Raw genomic sequence first — 20776 nt, 5'->3', positions numbered from 1 at the left:
GGACCCCAACCACGCCCCCTCATCCCCCAACTCCCCCCTTCCACTAAACTAATATATTCAGGGCCACCCCCTTGCTTGACCCTCCCATTGGCTCATATCCTAACCAATCAGAACCTTGCAGCAGTTTCACCTGGCTCCCCCCCTCCACTTCCTAAATAAACAAACAAACCATCCGGTGCTCATCCAGCCCCGTCCCCTCCCAACACCTCTATTCCCCCTCCCGCCAACTGAGTGTGGGCTGCTGCGGCATCCCATCTTGCCCAAGTGGCTGGCCGTTCTGTCCTCCACCTCTCACGTCTACCCTCCATCCCATCCTTCTGGTACTCCGGACTGGGCTTGGTGTGGTTAGAGAGCTCCGCCTCCTCCCGTCGGTTCTGCCTTGAACCAAAGGCCCTTAGATTCACCTGAAGGGTGTCTGCCGATTTGAAGATGGCCCTGCTTCCCTGGCTCCCGGTTCCCATCCCACGCACACCTCTACTGGTGGCCGCTTGCGCCCCTCCAGTGCTGGGGTGCGGGCTGCCTCTGGTGCGAGCAGCCGCGTGAGGCGACGGTCACGTGTTGTTTTGCCCACTGCTGTGAGCCCGGTGAAGTGGGCGGGGACGCGGGCCTGGGCGGGAGGGGTCTGGGGCGGGCAGACAGGGGGAGAACTGCCTCTTCTCCCCCGAAGCCCTCCCTTCTCGAGCCCCCCCTCCCCTCCGCTCACCTTAAAACCACCGTGCATCACCATGGCGAGTTGCTCCTTCGCTGGCGACTAAGCGCTAAGGAGACTGAGAGCCGCAGCAGCAGCAGCCTCCGCAGCTCTAGCAGCAGTGGCGACCACCCCGCTTCTTTCCTCGGGAACCCCGACCGCACTCATTGGGACCGGGTCGTCCTGTCCGGGAGCCATGTGGCTCTCCCCAGCCACTGGCTCCCGGTCAGACTCCGAGTCCGACGAGGAGGACCTCCCCGTCGGGGATGAAGTCTGCAAACGCGGCTACCTGCGGAAGCAGAAGCATGGGCAGAGGCGTTACTTCGTGCTCAAACTCGAGACCGAAGACGCTCCGGCTCGGCTCGAATACTACCAAAATGCCAGGAAGTTCCGGCTCAGTGTCCGTGCCGCGGCGGCTGCCGCAGCCGCGGCCGCCTCCGGTGCTGCGGTCCCCGCGCTCATCCCACCGCGGCGCGTGATCATCCTGTACCAATGCTTCTCCGTGAGCCAGCGCGCCGATGCCAGGTACCGACACCTCATTGCCCTCTTTACCCAGGACGAGTACTTCGCGATGGTGGCCGAGAATGAGTCGGAACAAGAAAGCTGGTACTTGCTCCTCAGCCGCCTCATCCTCGAGAGCAAGCGCCGCCGCTGCGGCACGCTAGGCGCGCAGCCGGACGGGGAGCCGGCAGCCCTGGCGGCGGCAGCGGCGGCGGAGCCACCCTTCTACAAAGATGTGTGGCAGGTAGTAGTGAAACCCAGGGGGCTGGGGCACAGAAAAGAGCTGAGCGGCGTGTTCCGGCTGTGTCTTACCGACGAAGAGGTAGTGTTTGTAAGGCTCAATACCGAAGTGGCCAGCGTGGTCGTCCAGCTGCTGAGCATTCGTCGCTGTGGGCACTCAGAGCAGTACTTCTTCTTGGAAGTCGGCAGGTCCACTGTCATCGGTCCAGGGGAGCTGTGGATGCAGGTGGATGACTCCGTGGTGGCCCAAAACATGCATGAGTTGTTTCTGGAGAAGATGAGAGCCTTGTGCGCAGACGAATACAGAGCCCGCTGCCGCAGCTACAGCATCAGTGTTGGCGCCCACCTGTTAACCCTGCTGTCCACTAGGAGGCACCTGGGCTCGCTCCCGCTGGAGCCCGGCGGCTGGTTCAGAAGATCCCGCTTTGAGCAGTTTTGCCACCTCAGGGCTATCTGCCACAGGGAAGACATGCTATTCACCAGACGCTTCATCGCACCCAGAGAGCCTCCGCCTCCCTTCAAGCGAGGAAGGGGGCACCTGCCCAGAGCCCGCAGGTCCAGGAGAGCCGTGTCAGTACCTCCCAGCTTTCCCCGACGCTCAGCACCTAGCCCAGGACGTATCCGACAGCCTGAAGATGCTCGCAACCACCGAGCTTGTCAAGCCTCGGGTTCCAGCTCTGGCAACTCTGAAGAAAAAGACAAGGAAGGTGAGGAAGGAAACGGAGGTGCCTGCATGCCTATGAACAACTGGGGCTCAGGAAATGGCCGGGGCTCCGGAGGTGGACAGGGCTCAAGTGGCCAAGGCTCCAGTAGCCAGAGCTCAGGTGGGAGACAGGGATCTGGAGGTGGCCAGGGCTCAGGAGGCCAGGGTGCTGGAGGAAACCAGCGTTCAGGAAATGGCCAGGGCACAGCAGGTGGCCATGGCTCAGGTGGAGGTGGCCATGGTTCAGGTGGTGGCCAGGGACCCGGAGATGGTCATGGCTCAGGTGGTGGCAAGAACTCAGGAGGTAGCAAAGGCTCAGGAAGTGGGAAAAATTCTGACGATGGTGACCGTGGAAAATCTGTGAAGAAAAGATCCTACTTTGGTAAATTCACTCAAAGCAAGCAGCAGCAGCAGCAGCAGCAAACGCTGCCTCCACCCCCACCGCCGCCGCCAGCAGCTGGAGCAACTGGTGGCAAAGGGAAGTCTGGGGGGAGATTCCGACTTTATTTTTGCGCAGACAGAGGCACAAAAGAACGCAAAGAAGCCAAAGAGGTGAGAAATATGGAGACCTCACAAGGTACAACCCGGGGGTCTCTCAGAGCCAGAGCTCTCTATGAAGATGAGGATGACCCATATGTGCCAATGAGGCCAGGGGTGGCTGCTCCTCTTGCATGTTCCAGCGATTACATGCCAATGGCTCCTCAAAATTCCTCTGCTCCAACCAAGCGTCACTCTAAGTCGCCCTTTGAAGACTCCAGAGGGTACATGATGATGTTTCCCAGAGTGAGCCCACCACCACCTGCTCCAAGTGCTCGGAAAGCGCCGGATACTCATAAAGAGGATGACTCAAAGGACAATGACAGTGACAGTGACTACATGTTTATGGCTCCTGGAGCAGGTGCGATTCCTAAAAATCCCCCCAATCCCCAGGGAGGCTCTTCCTCCAAAAGCTGGAGCTCTTACTTCTCTCTGCCAAGTCCTTTCCAGAGTTCGCCTTTGGGACAGAGTAACCATAGCGAGTATGTTCCCATGTTACCTGGAAAATTCCTGGGGAGCAGTCTAGACAAACACGCCTCCTTTAGCCAGGGCACCAAAGATGTAGCTTCAAAGCCTTCAACTGAGGGGTCATTCTCAAAACCTGAAGATAAGGGGTCGTCTGCAAGGCCTTCAGATGATGTGCCCCCAATGAACCAGGCTAAGGAACCTAACCGACTTTCTTTTATTGCAAAAGGAAATAAAATAAAGCCCAGACCACTAAACCCCACACAGGAGCAGAGAGAAGCTGACAGCTCCAATGACTATATCAACATTGACTTTGTTAAGAGAGAGCACCTTGTGCTAGCTCCCTCTGCTCAAGGACTGCCAGAATTCTGGGGTGTAATTACTAATGCCAGACCCAGCGCTTTTTCTCGCTACGTGAAGGTTGAATTCGGGGCGCCCTTTCCAAATCCAACAGTCCGCCTCTCAGAGCTTTTAAGAGTTATACCAGGTGCCAATCCCATCCCTCTGGCCGGTGCTAGGTGGCCCTTTCGTCCTTTCCCAGGCAATGCTGTAGGTAGCATCCTGGAAGGGGGTGAATACATTGAAGTGATTTTCAATCCAGCTCTGACACCAGCCGTGCCTTTTGCTGACAGTGCCATTTGCTATGACACTCAGACAGGTCAAATTTATGTAGTCGACCCATTTTCTGAGTGCTGTATGGACGCTTCTGTCTCTCCCAGTCGATACTCCGAACCACCACCTGTAGCTAGGCAGGAAGAAGTGCAAGAGAGAAGACGCCCACAAAGCGGCTCCCAAAGTTTATTTGCCAACACTCGAGCCGCTGTCTCGGCTTTCCCTACTGACAGCTTGGACAGAGACTTTCCCGCCGCTTCAGCCGTGATTGCTGCTCCAGCTGGAGCGCCCCTCTTGGCAGTGAGCCGGGCTTTAGCAGTGGCCTCTGCGCTCGCAGCGGCCCCCAGCACTGGCGCTGTCTTTGTCGGCTTCCCAGTTGCGGCTGGAGACTCCGCCTCCGCTCGCTGGTTCCAACCTGTTGCTAATGCTCCTGGTGCCCAGGCCGAAAGAGAGGTCCGGGACATTGCCGCAGGCTGGAATCCTGGAACCCTTAACCAAGCTGCCAACGGTGAGGACCTGGCGGCTGGCGCAGCCGCTCCCCCGCCGCCGCCTCGCCACCATCGGGTGCTGAGACCCCCAGAGAGAGCGGATTCTGAGGACAACTATGACGATGAGGATGACGACAACATTTACGTGAGAATGGACTTTGCCAGACGTGACTACAAGAAGTGACCACTCTCCGAAATGAGGTTGGTGAATTTATAATTAAAATTCCTAAAGTTAATGGAAATTGATTAATAAGTGAGTTGATGTGTTAGTTGGTATGCTGGTAGCGATCGTTCATTTCCTAGTGTTATTAGAGTAGAATTCGGTTTTAATTTTTCACATGATACCTATGTGGCCTTTGCAAAAACATTAGCTTTTATGTAACCCACTGATTTATCTGACAGAGCCAATTGTTAACTTCTTAGGAGCTGTTAAAAGAAAAAGACCCACTGCACGAGGGTGCTTTCAAACTTTCCCCTTCCCTAAAGTCCTCAGAGACTCAGTTCAGTGCACTCACTTTCCAGCCTACAACTAAAAGCGACGTTTCTACGTGTGCTCCGTCTAAGTGCAGCGATTCAAAGAGAACACAGAGTTCAGCACTCAACAAGCCAACTATTAACATATTTACTTTCTAAAAGGCAGTCGTGGTTTGGCTAAGTTTGCTGTGGTTTGCCTAAAAGGTTAACACTTGGCTGTCAGCTGAATGGAGAGAGGATGCCTAAAATCCCAGATGATTAAAAGATACTCTTTGCTCTGGAAAGTGTTTCTGTGCTGATCTGTTTTTGTTTTGACACAGGATTGAGAGAAACCATGTGTGTTCCTTTTCTGTCATAGGGAAAGGCAAGTTACTTTTGCTGTGCTTCGTTTTCTCCTTTTAGCTCCACTCCTCCACCTCTCTGAAGAGGGTGTGGTGGTATCTTCATTATGGATATGAGTATTGTTTCAAAGGTTTAAAAAGCATACAAAATGTTTAATTGGTTTGTCTTCTGGGAAACCGAGCAGAGCAAGATTAAAAGGCTGGAGGAAGACGGACTCCCTCCGCCCCGCCCTCCTGCCCAGCCTCCACCCAGGGCAGTTAACCCTGGAGCAGAGGGAGATTTTCAAGGCCTGATTTTCTGAAGGAAGAGAAGGGGTTGTAAGAACAAAGCTTAGTGAATCTGTGAACAAAATTGCCCAACTTGGTCTTGAGAGAAGTCTCAAGTAATGTTTGCAGATGATACCCTTGTAGTCTGCCCTGCCTTCTCTCTTTAAAAGAGCGTGCTGCTTTCCCTGTGAAGGTCTGGTCCCCAGCAGTTTTCATTCCAGTAGTCAGTTTGGTGAAGAGTTTTGCTTTGCTTGCTCTCTGGAATGCTTTTGTGATTGGATCTTCGCCCACTGTGCTTGATCAGGCAGAACAAGCTTGGATTGATCACAACAGTCACCTTACAAGCTCCCCATTTATTGCAGGTGTAGCCCCTACCTCCTCTTTCTCTACTTGCTATAGAAAACTTGCCATACAAAAATTCACATTTGCAGCACAGACACCACAAAAGAATGATCATTCAAACAATAAAAGGATCAAAAGTCCTTTTAATTGTGAGCTCCTCCCCAACGCAGACAGCCCCCCCCCCACACACAGAGGCATACACACACAGAGGGGGAGACACAGAGAATGCTAGTATCATAGGTGTATGTATTTAAAAGTCATAATTCCATTTCCAAGAACATAATAGGGTCTTATATGGAAACCTAACTTCCCAAGGTACTGTGTACAACTCTGATGTCAAATTCCACATCAAAAGAGTAGCTGTTTGTGATTCTGTGATTTTTTTGAAATGATGCCTATGCTTTCTAATATTCTGATCTTTGTGTACACACACACACACAGAGAGAGAGAGAGAGAGAGAGAGAGAAACACACAGAGAGAGACATAGAGAGAGAGAAACACACACACACACACACACACACACACACAAATAAAAACAGTGAAATCCTACTGTTCTTCAAATGACTGTTCTTCTTCTGACTTCTGAGGATTATTGAGATCCAATGGCCATCACTGATTAATAGCCTTGTAGCTATGTTGGAGATTTAGTATGCTCTGATTATTTTATTTATTGAAGAAATTCCTAACTTTATTGTAGGACAACACCATTGAGCTTATAACTTATAGACAGGCAGGAGCTTATTTTGAGATAAGTGAATGACTATGGAAGCATTTTGGAGCATGAAATCACTTTATAAATAAAATGTGGGGGTTTTATCAATGGTTTAATACAGAAGTGAAAATTCAAATATTTAAACTAATGATTTAGTTTTTCTGAAAACTACCTAATTTCTTGGTGCTAAAGAGATATTTGACATATAGTTTACTACAATATATCATATGGAAGGGCATGGGAGCAGGCATGGTATTGTAAGAACCTATTGCAGAAAATGACTTTAGTTAGCATTTTTAATGTGTATTGATTGATAAAGTGTTGTCTGGAAAGTGTTCAAATCATATGAATCTGATCATGTTTTTCTCTAAAGCTATAGATGAACCTCCAGTTATTTCTGTTGTGTCTTTATTTTCTTATCTAGCATTTGAAAACTGAATACATCATATTAAGAAACAGTGCTGTAAACAAGGCACAAAGGCATGATGTTAGGAGTCACAGAGCTCATTAAGTTAATTTCCACCTATGGAATGTGTTTAGAACTGGCATAGAGAAGTATTATGTGTGTATTATTATTAGGTAGTTAGGATCATTATCCTAGAAACCCCAAATTAAGTTAAAATTCTTTGTCACTTTTTGTGTCTTTACTTTCATTAAAAGTATCCCACATGATTATTCACAGTTGGGATCTTTCTACTGAGATCTGTTTATGATGTAAGTGAGATTATAATTCATTGAGACCACTTCTATCATAAAATATAAAAGTAATGAGTGTATAGCTTTACTTATCCATTGTGAAGCTTTGTGAATTTTCTAGTTGCTTGTTTAAACCAATTAGAAACACCCAGAATATAACTTGAGTATGTAGTTTTTGAGAAATGAAATGTTTTTAAAGCAATTCCTTGATGATCAAAGCTTCAGCTCTTGAACACATTAGCATTTAGAAGAGTGTCATTTCCCATATGATTTCATCTATTCCTAAACCGTTGCGTGCCTTTTTCCTTCTTTTAATGCTTTACCTGGTATAAAATTGATAGGTTGAAGTGATGTGGGATGCAAATTTCCCTGGTATTTTTATTTATGACATAGGAATGTGAGATGGGTAGCTGTAGATGATATGAAACAATTGGTCAGTCAAATTAGTTACATTATGATAGTACTAAGTGTCCAAAACCTAGTAATTAGCCTTTGACAATTTCGTTCCTATTATCATAACATAGGAAGCCCAAGCATTTTGCCATTGTCCTCCTGCCAAGTCTTGTTGCTATAAATTATAGGCACTGAAGGCAAATCATTTTGACTGTATTAGACTTATTTATTGTAAATAACTAGAATATAATCTCCAGATAGCAGACAATTTCCAGCTATAATTGACGGGTCACTTATTTTATGCAGTATTCATCATCCATCTCCAGCATATATAGATAGTTCTTTGGAGTAATGAGGTATTTGACCTAAACAATTAAGGAAGACCTCACCCAGTTATAGTTAGCTAAAGTTGTTGGCAATCATTATTCATTTGCATTTGTTCTATTTTAAGACTGATGCTCCCAGGATAAAAATGTCAGCTAGGAGCAAAACATCTCTTTGAAACCAGGGCCAGGACTTTAATTAAGCACACCAGTCTATTATACATTCATAAATACTCAGCCAGGCTCTAGCTTTCTTTCCCTGTCTCTAATCGCCAAACGTGAGCCAAAATTCTTCCAAGTCAGTGGCAGGCATTTATCTTGGGGTACAATCTAGGGATTAAAATAAAATCAACAACAACAACAGCAGCAACAACAGCAACAACAACAACAAACTTCATGTTGGAACAGATGTGGCTGGCCATTGCAAACAAAGTAAGGATTACTGTGTGATTTTAAATGGATTTCTGTTAAAATTTCAATGTGTTGATTGAGGGAATGCTTTCCAGTTACAGACTGATTACCTTATATTTTTCAAAGTACATTTGCATTCATATTTTACTGTTGGTAAGTACTGGAGGTGACGTCGGAGTTAGGACTTTTCCTGTGTTCATGAAGGTAAGTGGCAGAGCTGAGAATGTAACTCAGACCTCAGTCTAATGCTCCAGCCGGCACAACACACTGGCCTTTAAGCATGTTTTAATTTGTCATTTTTATATTAATGAAAGTTATATATGAACACTTTGAGAGTAAAAGTATAAATATACATTAACTTGATGGTCGCAAATTTTGTTGTAACTCACCCCAAGCATTCTAACTGGGTCATAAGTTAGGGCTTGGTGATCTTTCTTACAGTGAACTGTTTGCTGTGGCCCATTTTGAATAAAATATTCTGACCTCAAGTGGAAATTAATGTTTTAAATTTGACCTAGAGAAGAGTTAACGGTTCTTACCTCCCAAACACAAATTGTGTGTGTGTTTTGTGTGCGTGTGCATGCGTGTGTGTGTGTGTGTGTGTGTGTGTGTGTGTGTGTGTGTGTGGTGAGTATTTAGATCATACAGAAACATTGGAAAGGAAAGAATATGAATTGAGCTGAAGGGCTTGAGACCCCATATGAACAACAATGCCAACCAACCAGAGCTTCCAGGGACTAAGTCACTACCCAAAGACTATACATGGACTGACCCTGGGCTCCAACCTCATAGGTAGCAATGAATAGCCTAGTAAGGGCACCAGTGGAAGGGGAAGCCCTTGGTTCTGCCAAGGCTGAACCCCCAGTGAACGTGATTGTTGGGGGGAGGGCAGTAATGGGGGGAGGATGAGGAGGGGAACACCCATAGAGAAGGGGAGAGGGTAAGGGAATGTTGGCCTGGAAACAGGGAAAGGGAATAATAACATTTGAAATGTAAATAAGAAATACTCAATTTAATAAAGATGGAAAAAAAGAATGTGAATTGAGGGTGTAGTCAGTAAAGTCCAACTAATAGTCATTTCCTTAACTGAATTTAGATTTCTATGGCTTTGTTAATAGTGGCATTTGCCAGCTGTTTCAAGCCTTTTGATTTATTCTGTATAAATCTTATATTTTAATCTAAACGATCACAGTGAACCTAACAGGATAAATTAAGACAGTTAGGGAAAAAAGGTGCTGTAGACATGTATACCGGTGTGTGTGTGTGTGTGTGTGTGTGTGTGTGTGTGTGTGTGTGTGTGTGTGTGTTTGTGTGTGTGTGTGTGTGTGTACATGCACACATATGGAGGTGCTTTGGGCCATTAGAAGTCTTGAGAATCAGATTCTTTCTGTGGGGGGGACATTAAATTATTCTGTTTAAAGTGAAATTCATTTTCTTTAGCACCGTTTTAAAGGCTTTAAGACTATGTATAAATAAAAATCCCAGACCTTTTATTGGTAGTTTGGGGAAATACATTTTGTGAAATGCTAAATTAAAACTGGTAGTATATGTTATTAGAGTGGCTGTGAAGCTCTTAGACCATGGGATCATTTAATGAATGAAAAATGGAAATTTAAACAATTTTTAGAACAGTGAAGTAAATACATTACAATCCACTTGTTTCTTTGGGGGGGGTGCACAACTGTTGATAACATTGCCAATATTTTATCCTTGCTTTATTGACAGAAGATGTGGTCTCTGGGTACTATACATTGACTATTGGGCATACAGATGTGAAATCATATAGTCAACCTTTAAGATTTGGGGAAATCGTAGGAGCTTTCAATGTTAACAAATATGCTGATTTTGATTTGTGTTGATTTAAAGAGTATTTATTTTTTGTTTCAGACTGAATTAATTCCTTTTAGAATAGAAAATGGCTGCATAAGTATTTATTTATAGAAACGAGAAAGTGATTGCTGTTTTTTCCTGCACTCTAATATAATTTCTTTGTTATAAAAGGTACCGTTGCCTGTATCTATGACTTGTCCTGTTAAGATGCTTTTGATCTGACTTGTGTCCTTCATTTCAGAAAAATAAAATGACCTCATCTGGTTTCTTTCTAACAGAAAAGGTGGAAACTGTCTAGAAATCCTATAAGGCCTATGTAGAACACCTGGCCAAATGTCCCTAGCCCCAGCTTGCTTACACTCAGCTAAAGGCACCAGTGGTCCTTGTAGGGATTCCTGATGTACAGTTCTGAGGATGTATTGCCTGGTCCTTTGTCATTTGTTGGCACAGAGGTAGCCAGGCTGATTCTTCCATGCTTAGATTGACCACAATATGTATGGTCCTCTTCAGATCTTAAAGATTTACTGAATATCCCATTCCCAATAAATTGTGATCCCCCTAGCTAGATCTCAAAAGTTCTATTACTTGCCTAAATTTAATTACTGTTTTCTTACTTGAAATGTAGAAAGATTGTCAATCAAAGCAAACTCCATAGTGATCTTCAAAACCACTCCCACATTCGTCCACCATGCCTTTGAATGAGTGATTAGGGAATATGATTTTAACCTTTTGACTCTAGGAGACCATATTATTTCTATCATCCATCATGACTAGAAGACCTCTTTCCCTGGAGTTCCAAATTGAAATGTCCAGTGCATCTCCTAGAAATGGCTGGATAAAACAGTTTCTCTGTTGGTTCTGGAAATGAAGACGTTAAATAGAGTCCTATGTAGATCATTTTTCATAACAATGTTTCTATGAGGTAATTTATTCTGAGTTCCAACTAACAATGAACCTGGTAGTATATGTCTTTTGTAAATTGAAGACTCAACATATTAAAATTCTACTAACTTGCATTCTTCCTGTCAGCAGTATCTAGGCAGCAGAGTGGAAGAGCCCAAGCGTGTGTTAGGATGTAGTCGAGAAACCAACCTAGGATGGAAAATAAAGTGGCAGATCCCCAAGCAGTCCTATTTCCAAATAATGCGGACTGCACTGAACCAGCTTATGTGGCCAGAGCCTGATCATGAAGGACAGATGTCAGACAACTAGGCTGCCCTTTAATAACACAGAGCTTTACAGGTCACATCTGTTTTCATTCCAGATTCTTTTGACAAGTTCTCTTGGGAAATCACTGCCACAGTGGGGAAAAATATATTTTATCATTTGATCTAAGAAAGAGATACTATGAGTGGCTCTGTAAAGACCAGCAGCATTCCCTGCTATTTTTCCTACTGTAAGGGCAGTATTTCCTATTTATCAACTCATACAGGATCATCATCCTGTAGAGTCATCAAACATAGAATGGTGTGGGAACTGTTCCTACTGAAGAGATGAAACCTTCATTAAACCCAGTGACTGCTAAGCTAAGTAGCATGCTTGGATTTTTATATATATTTTTTAATATATCCATCATGGTAGCTCATTTCCCTTCATTCACTTTGGGTCTCATCATGTAATCACCAGTATATGCAAGAATAACAAACTGTCTAGTGAATAGTGTTTTCAATATGATTTTGAGGTGGAGGAAAATTAGAGGTGAAAAGATAACCGAGACAGTATGGTTGCCGGGTGGGGTGGAAAGAGAATGAGAGGACAATGCTACTACGTACTGTTGGAATTACACCTTTCTCTGGTCCACTGTTTCAGACAACAAACCCTAATAGAGGTGTCTATGATTCTTATAAAGAGGTTGGGAATACCCTGGAGGAGCTGCCTTCTTGATTCAACCTACAAATTCCCAGGGATACTAAAGTCCTGTGCACTTCATTACTATATTAAAGATTAATGTTTCAGGTCTAGAGCATCATAGAAATGAGCCAGTGAAATTGTCTTATTAGTTCTTATGAAGAAAATTCTACCCTGCCTGGGAAGAATCAGAGAGAAAATCTTTTGACCTCTCAACAGCCATTAACGTTTTCTCTCATGAACTAAAAAAGAAAAACAAAACAAAATAAAAAACCCCAAAGAAAACACTTTAAGAATGTAGTACTTATTAAAAGTGGAATTAACTAAATATTAAAAAGAGCTTTGACTATTTGGAAAATGATACTGACAATAAGGTAAGTATTTAAAAGCTGTCAGTATCAAATGCGAAAATAGAGCCAAACCAGGTAACTCCCCAAAGCATCACCATTCATTTTTCTGTTGGTGAGATGTTATTAAAATAAATAGGAACAGAACGCATGGTGTGACTGTCACGTCCTTACTATTCCTTTTGTAGACTTTTTCAGATTGAGGTTCAATCCTGAATTGCCTTCTTCCACTACTCAGCAAGCTTGTGAAGGACCTCTTTTGATGCTCTTTGAAATGTGTTCACGAATGTAAACTCATTTTAATATGGGCCTAAGAAAAACGGAATTATAAAGGCAAATCTGTAGCTCTGGTTCCCACAATGCATTGTAAAAAGAAGTTAAATTATTTGGGGATTATCCTTGTTTGGAAAGCATTGTTCCCATCTACCAACCTAGATGAACAGGAGTTGATAAACATATTTGTAAACTTGAAATTACATGGCCATTTGCTGGGTCTTAGTAGATCTTTCATTCTTCACTCAGTGTTGACGAAAGTGTTTTAGGAAGACATGGAAATATGAATAAAATTTTTGGAAGAGCTGTTGATATTCTTCTGTTAGCAAAGAAAAAGGACTCCAATAGCAATAAATGGTTCTAATCCCTAGCACTGCCTCTTGGGTAGCTTGGCAGCTTAATTTATACATTTCTGCAAAGTTGCATGAAATGAAGTGCATAGTATATGACAGTCAGAAACCCCCACTTGAAATAATTTCATTGTAGTTTATATATATATACATATATATATTATTTGTAAAAATAAGCTGAATTTGTGAGCTACCTTTGTAGCATCCCATTTCTGTTAAAACACGTAGATAATACTTAAATAAAACTCCATAATACCTACCTAGCCCAATTTAGCCACAAGTAAATGAGTTGCTAAAATGCACATCCACTACCCTCTCTCCTAACAGCACGCAATACTTCACAAATTCTGTGTTCACATGAAGACATAATACTTTCTAAGTTTGTGGACCTCTCTTTAAGCCTTTGAATATGAAGGAAAGATCCCTATCCTGAACGTAACTAGCAACCACAATAAGTAGAGAGGAGTGGAGATCTGATGCTCAATCTCGTTATTTTCACTCAAAATATCCACTAAAAAGGTAGTTACTTCTAGTTAATTGAAGATCTTTTACTTGAAGCTTACTCTGGAGGAAGCTTTCCATGGGTTCTCTTAGCTTGTTTCAGGTGTCATGAAATATTGGGTACTTTGATGTAACCAGAACTTAAAGTAACATTGGTGTTCCACAGTTCACTTCCTGGGCCTTTTCTTTCTCTTCTTCATTCCAGCAATTTCTTCCACATACTTAATTCCCACTGCTCTACACACCATGTTCCACATTGTGTTCCCTCACATCAATCCACTGGGTTAAAAGTCATAACTTTTGGGTAGAGGAATGGAAATTTCAATCAAATATTTGCAATTATAACGAGTTTTTCTAGAAGAAATTCCATGATTGGGTGAGAGGACAAAATCTGTTGACTCGTGTCACCTTACGTAAAGGTGGATTTCCGTAGCATATAGGAGAAAGGAGAGCATTCTCTCTCTGAGGCCTCTATCACGAACCCAGTGGGATGAAGTAGAACAGTGCTCACACATTCCAAGCAACTGCAGTGGCAAGGTAGCATCCTAGGTACAGGAGTAACTCTCTTAGTGTATCCTAGTAAGTGTGCAGTTTGTGTTTTCTGTGCACAGGCAGTCCACAGGGTCAAATAACCATGCCTATGCCAAGGCAGCATCCTTAGTGGGTCTCCCAGCCACCTCTTCAGGTTTTGTTTCCTTCTGTATTTGAACAAGGAGTGGGTGACAGCTTTTTGTACTAATTTTAAAAATAACTTTTGTTTTGTTGCCCCTTTTTTTTAGAGTGACTACACTGCCACCAAAACCAAACATATTTTAGAAGAAAAGTGACACAGAACTCCATCTTCGTCTACTCCAGATCTGCCTAAAAGAAAGAAAATTCTGAGGCTTCTGAATAGAAGCCAGCCTCGATTTCTACCAGTCAACAAGCAGACTGTGGTATCTGAATGATCCTGCTCAGAGTTCATTCTCAGTACTGCCTCCTGGATCCATCGATTGACTTAAATATGTGCACACTGTACATTGGCTTTGCTTCCTAGGTTCCCTGAGGTGTCTCTTTGAAAGGAATAAGATGCTAGAAGTTAGTATCCCATAGTGCTTTCCTTTTCCCCTCTAAAAATGTGTAAATATAGCCAGCATCAATTTTAAGGGCATATAATACTTGGATGAATTTTCAATGAGAACATCTTTAGACAATGGCAGGTAAAGAGACATACATGTGAATGAGAAGGTAGGTATGATCTGGAATCTTTTTTCTGACTTGTACATACTTAAAACATTTCTTGACCAAGGAATTAATGTGAACTGAACTTCTATCTTGACGAGACATTTTCACTACTTTAAAGACATGACTAAAGGGCAAATTATCTCAGATTTTGCTCATTAACAAGACTACAACTTTCTAAGGACACTAACCATCAACTAAAGTGATATCTTGACAGCATAGTTCTAGCATTTTAAAGGCAGAGCCAAGAAGCAGGTTATCTACTTCTTTATGTAGAACCTGGTGATGTTCTGCTATTGAATTGAACATTTCCAAACCTATTGTTTTGATTTTATTTTGAAATCTACATTTATCCCTGTAAAGAGGCAAATGTCCATTCCATAAGACCCTTTCTGCCTCTCTGGGGCTCCTCCCTCCAACTCTTTAAACTGCCTTCCCCTCCTTCTGGCTTATCCCCCAGTAACCATTCCTCCCCCCCCCCCCCGCCCATGTCCAGGATGCCTATAAAGACATCAGTTTCCCATATTCAGAAATTAGTGTATACCTATCAGTTAATCAAGTAATCAACTGATACCTAAAACTCAAGCCAAAAGGAACCTCTTATAAGGCCTTGTTTCCTTCCGGAAAATGGAGCCAATATAAGATGTACAAAATTTAAAAGAAAAAATTCAGAGCAAGCTCCTCCTCCCCCCCCCCCGCAATTTTTGCTTGCCTCTGATGGAAACTGAATTAAGATTTTAGGAACCTGGACCTTTGAGAACGTGGTAACAGCAGGTGGTGACCACACAGGATAGGCACAAAGGTCTTGAAGCTTGCTTAGAGCTTTGTTATGCGGTGGCGCACAGCTCTTGGCTGTCCTTCTATCGCTGGCAAACCTCATCATCTCACAGATGGGTGTGAGTGCTTGAGCAAGTGTCTGCAAAAGTGTGTGAGTGCTAGTGTGTGTGTGCACACGTTTGTGTGTATGTACACCTTTGTGTACCTGTGAACATGTGATTATAGACGTACCTATTGTGTGTAACTCTGTTTAAAAAAAATAATTGCTTCGCATTTAACGTGCAACTTTGAAGTAGTGTGAAACTTACCTGAAGTTCTTTGCCACTCGGTTCCTACATCTTTGAACGTGTGCTTCTATCTTTGAGCAGGCTTCTAGTACATGTGGCTGAACTACCTTTCCAAAGAACCGAGTTGATTTCTATTGTTCCTCCCTGCCTACTAAGCAAAGGGATAGGGGTGTGTGTGTGTGCTCCTTTTCCCCCCACGTGAATTGTGCTGAGGAGAGGATGTGGCTTCAATGCCAGTCACTGAACCAGTTTCTGGTCATTGCTAGGGCATTGTTTGCTTTCATCAGTCCCTCCAGCCTCCTCTCTTGTTCCTACCTAATTCAGTGATGCAGTGTGGACTTTGTTCTTCGTAACAGTGTACTCCTTAGGCAGCCTTTCTTCAGGCCTTCTGTTACCATTTTCTAGTCAAGTAAGTTGTTGTAATCGTTCAGAATTGTAGCAAGAAAAAGATTTGAGGGAAACTGCCGTATAACTTTATTCATGAATTCGGTTTGGGGGCTGCCGATAGACAGGGTACAGAAGGTAGAGCACAGGGATAGCACACTTGCTGAATAAATGAATGGAAACCTCATACACAACCGTACACACAATTAGTCACAGGTACAAAGAGTCACAGGTACTGCATAACAAATCTGCAATCTTCTGAACACAACTCCTTAGTTTACAGATATAATGAATTTATTCAGTATTGTGCTGGAAGAATCTATGGAATATGTGGATCGACATATCACTTACCTTCCAGTGGTCAGAGAAAAAGAATGATGGAACGATTTGTGTGTGTGTGAGCACTACATTAGCTTGGTGTCATACATAGTTACTTGGTGAGTAAAAACTAGAGCTTGACAGTTCCAACAGTTCATTACATTTGCTATTTCCGCTTCACAGACCTGCTTTGAGTTGCTCTGTGTTTGTCTTCCTTTGTAAATACTCTGAAACCTTCTTGTTTGTAAGCATCTATCTGGTTTGCAGTTTTGGGAGACGACCGTGCAACTCTGTATAGTGTTTATATATATATCTGACTTGCTTTTCCTTAGAGCTACTTGCAATAAATGTGTTCATGTAAGTTATTTGCGTGAAGTTTCCTTTTTTCCTTACACAGGCGTCTCACCCTCATTACAAGTATATTCCCCTGCTCTTGTACAATTGGCTGTCAGCCATTTCCCAGAATGGAACAGTTGGGGTAATTAAAACATGCCAGTCACGTTGGCTACAAACATGAAGCTTTTTAATAAAATCAACCCACTCTCAAGTCTACAAATGTAAAGGTGATACTAGCTTATAACAGTCTACAAAATGACTGCCAAGAGTTTACCTGTAGATCTGAACAATGGTGACTTCTATAGATCACCTACCTAGGAGGGTGAAGTGATGTTTTTAATTCAGCTTTATCTCCTTCGCTTACCACTTAACACTATCCTTCGAAGGATGCCCCTTTCATTGCCTTATTGTTAACCATGGAAAAATAAGATATTAGTATATGAAAAATATACCAATGGACAGCATTTTCACACCGATGGACTATAAAAGGAAGAATAGGTTGGGTATCACAAATTCATTTATAAATTATGTCAGCCTTATTGCAATACACATACTTTCAGAAACAATTAAAAAATTATTACCCATTTACCTATTTAGTCTTTTCCAAGCTACCTTTGCCACATAGAATAATGAGAGCAGATCTGGGACCAGTGGGGACTCACAGGTCAAATGGGTCACAGGGTAAATAGGCAGGTCTCAAGTCCATGGGCAGACCATTAAGTTGATTGTACAGCTTGTGCTCTCTGAGTACATCTCAGATGATATATACATATAAATATATATATATATATAATATTACAATGGAAAGATATAGTTAAAGTACCTTTATCATTACAGACCCTGAATAAATATCAACTTGCATACTATATGTACATTTATAGTTATACGATCTTCATTTCATGGGAGTATATACATACATTTATGTACACACACACACACACATCATCATCATCATCTCCAATGGACTATTGAAGATAAATGCACACACTGGTACTTTCCAGCCTACATGATCATTGTATTCCCACTTAGGGGTTAATTTTTAACAACTTCAAAGTCCCAAAACAGTAGGGACAGAATGCTGACCAACAGCACAACACAGTTGCATGAAGTACCTATATATAAGAGTGCACAAAACTTCAACTTCCACACTCCTCTTGTCTCATGCATGCTAGCCAAATGGTTTCTGCAAGATATGAAGGGTTTCTTGCCTTTTTAATAGAAAAATTGGGGGACATATATTCATTGGCTGTAGCGATGGGCTCTTTAAATACCATACACGTGGATCATGTACCTTGACCCTATTCACCTCACCCTGTGGTTCCCCCACCCTCCTCTTACTCTCGTTCATCCCTCCAGATAAGTCTTCCTTCTACTTTCACATCCTATTCACACCGCCCAGTTATGGAGTCAGCCCAGGTGTCGATTAATAGAGCATCGAATAAAGAACATGGGATTTGTTTACAGGATGGAACTTTACTCAGCAACAAAACATAGCAAAACATGTTATTTTCGAGAAAACAGGTACTGTTTCTTTAAAACGTAAAACCTTTCAGAACACTTCTCAGAGAAAAGATGACTAAGTACACACTGGTTGAGCACATCCAGTGACTGTTTAGAAAAACATTAATAGGTGCTAATTGACCTCAAAAGACATCTTGGAAATGCACCAAAATTCTCTTAAGAAATGGTTTGCAAACAAAGCTGACATAAGTCATAACCTGAAAAAAATACGAGCATGCGAATGTATGAGAGTAAGTCAGAACATGGCCCCTCATTTATAAAATGTGCAAAAGTGAAATTATGCAAAATTAATGCATGGAATGAGGTTGGGCTGTATTCTGTTTTAGAAAATCCAATTCATTTTCTCTCCAAGATATGCATGTTAATAGATGCTGGTTTTCACGCAGCTACCTTAAGTCCCAGCTTGCTGCTTAAGTGTACTTCAGAGATAAGGAATGCAACTGAGCTGTATAAAATGAGACAACTTTCCTCCCGTCTCTTGTGCATGATAAATGCTAAAGCAATTAGGAACCACTGTTGCATGCTACATTGAAATTTGTCAGCAACATACAGTGCTGTGCAATGTAAATGGGGTAAACTTACACAAAGTCTTGAGACTTTAGGAGGAAACCACTGACTTTACTTAATTTTAAGCACTTGGGTTCATAAAACTGAACTAGAAGCAATCACCTCCTTGAGTTTATAATCTTAGAATATCTATTAAAGGGTCTTCTATGTCACTGGCATCATTGTGGATTAGCATTTCAACTAACAAAGGGAACAAGGCAATATAAAAATGGAAAGCAGATACTTGGGTGTCACCAGAAAAAAAAAAGGCTTATAATTCCTTCTATGTTTCAAAACTACCAGCCCCTGAGAAAAATTTCTACATTTTTGCATTGTGTATCTCATTTTCAGAAACCAGTTGTGCACACAGCCTTTAAACACTATTTTGGACTTCTGTCTTTGCTGTTTTCATTTATTCACAAGTGAATTCGAAAAAATGAATGAGCTTGCTTTTGTGCTGTCTTTTTCCCCCTTATATTAAGTTTATGCTCCTCCTAGGAAGACCAAAAGTGTTGGAGGTTGTGTTTAGTTAGTCACTACTAAACGGATTGGCCACAATACAAAGAGCCCGTATCACTCGAAAACAGCTTGTTTCATAAGCCAGCCAGAATTTTTTGTGGGAGTGTGACAATAATATTAGATGAATATTCCTTTGAAAGCTGTGGTTTGGATTCTAAACACGTTAGAAACTAATAGCTGAGCCTTTTATATGCTGGTGTTGGGTGGAGATAAGCAATTTCTTCAGTCACTTTTCTTCCTTGGAAAAGTAATTTTAATCATGCTCCCTATCTATAATGTTTAGGTAAACGGTCTAATAGCAAATAGAATGGAGTGATTGGGAAGCAGATTTCTTAGTCTGGAGACAGGGTCTTGTTATTCAACCCAGGTTGGCCTTGGAATCACAACGTAGTCCAGGATGGCTTTGATGTAATGATCCCTATACTTCAGCACGCTTCCCTACTGCCACCACATCCAGCATCATATAGGAACTAAAATGATGTTTTTGTTTCCCCCTCCCCATTGAAGACTCTGAATCCCGACAAAAAAAAAACATTACTCAAAACACTCATGTTTGGGAAGGGAGAAAATGAACAACAGGAGGGAGTTCAGAGGATTTTGGGAATATAGTAGGGGAGGAATAAAATCAAAGTCTAACAACACACACACATACACACATACACACACATATACATACATATGTATATATATGTAATGCCTCAATGAAATCTATCATTTTATATACAAGTTTAAAAAATATTTTTAAATAATCTAAGAGAAAAATTTCTACTTTTGACATGGATGCAAAAGTAAAACTGTAACCTCATGCTGCATGTAGTTAATGGGAAGAGTCTTAATTGAAACTTCCAATTTTTAAACCACAACTGAGATCAAAGATTGAGAAATAAAATGCTTTCAAAAGACTTCCAACTCGGGGTTGGGGATTTAGCTCAGTGGTAGAGCGCTTGCCTAGCAAGCTCAAGGCCCTGGGTTCGGTCCCCAGCTCCGGAAAAAAAAAAAAAAAAGACTTCCAACACTGGCATTATGGTTCAAAGCTTTGCAAAAAAAAAAAAAGTTGGGCATGAAGCAAGCATCAGTTGTTTTTTTTTTTTTGTTTATTTCTATATATATATATATATATATTTTTTAACTTGAGTATTTCTTATATACATTTCAAGTGTTATTCCCTTTCCCGGTTTCCGGACAAACATACCCCTTCCCCCTCCCCTTTCTTATCGGTGTTCCCCTCCCAACCCTCCCCCCATTGCCGCCCTCCCCCCATAGACTAGTTCACTGGGGGTTCAGTCTTAGCAGGACCCAGGGCTTCCCCTTCCACTGGTGCTCTTACTAGGATTTTCATTGCTACCTATGGGGTCAGAGTCCAGGGTCAGTCCATGTATAGTCTTTAGGTAGTGGCTTAGTCCCTGGAAGCTCTGGTTGCTTGGCATTGTTGTACATATGGGGTCTCGAGCCCCTTCAAGCTCTTCCAGTTCTTTCTCTGATTCCTTCAATAGGGGACCTATTCTCAGTTCAGTGGTTTGCTGCT

At 42.5% G+C, this 20776-nt stretch overlaps 1 protein-coding gene across 1 annotated transcript; it reads left to right on the top strand.

Annotated features, from left to right (window-relative positions):
- Positions 1–706: 706 nt before the first annotated feature.
- Positions 707–16690, top strand: Irs4 (insulin receptor substrate 4). Its single transcript, NM_001402280.1, is given in 2 exon segments — positions 707–4435; positions 14122–16690. A coding segment is annotated over 1 exon segment (3534 nt). The 5' UTR covers positions 707–884; the 3' UTR covers positions 4419–4435; positions 14122–16690.
- The last annotated feature ends 4086 nt before the right edge of the window (positions 16691–20776 follow it).

Source organism: Rattus norvegicus, chromosome X, assembly GCF_036323735.1.
Source record: "Rattus norvegicus strain BN/NHsdMcwi chromosome X, GRCr8, whole genome shotgun sequence".
Classification (NCBI taxonomy): Eukaryota; Metazoa; Chordata; class Mammalia; order Rodentia; family Muridae; genus Rattus; species Rattus norvegicus.
The sequence above is the reverse complement of the archived record's forward strand: the minus strand, read 5'-3'. Positions and strand labels throughout refer to the sequence as shown.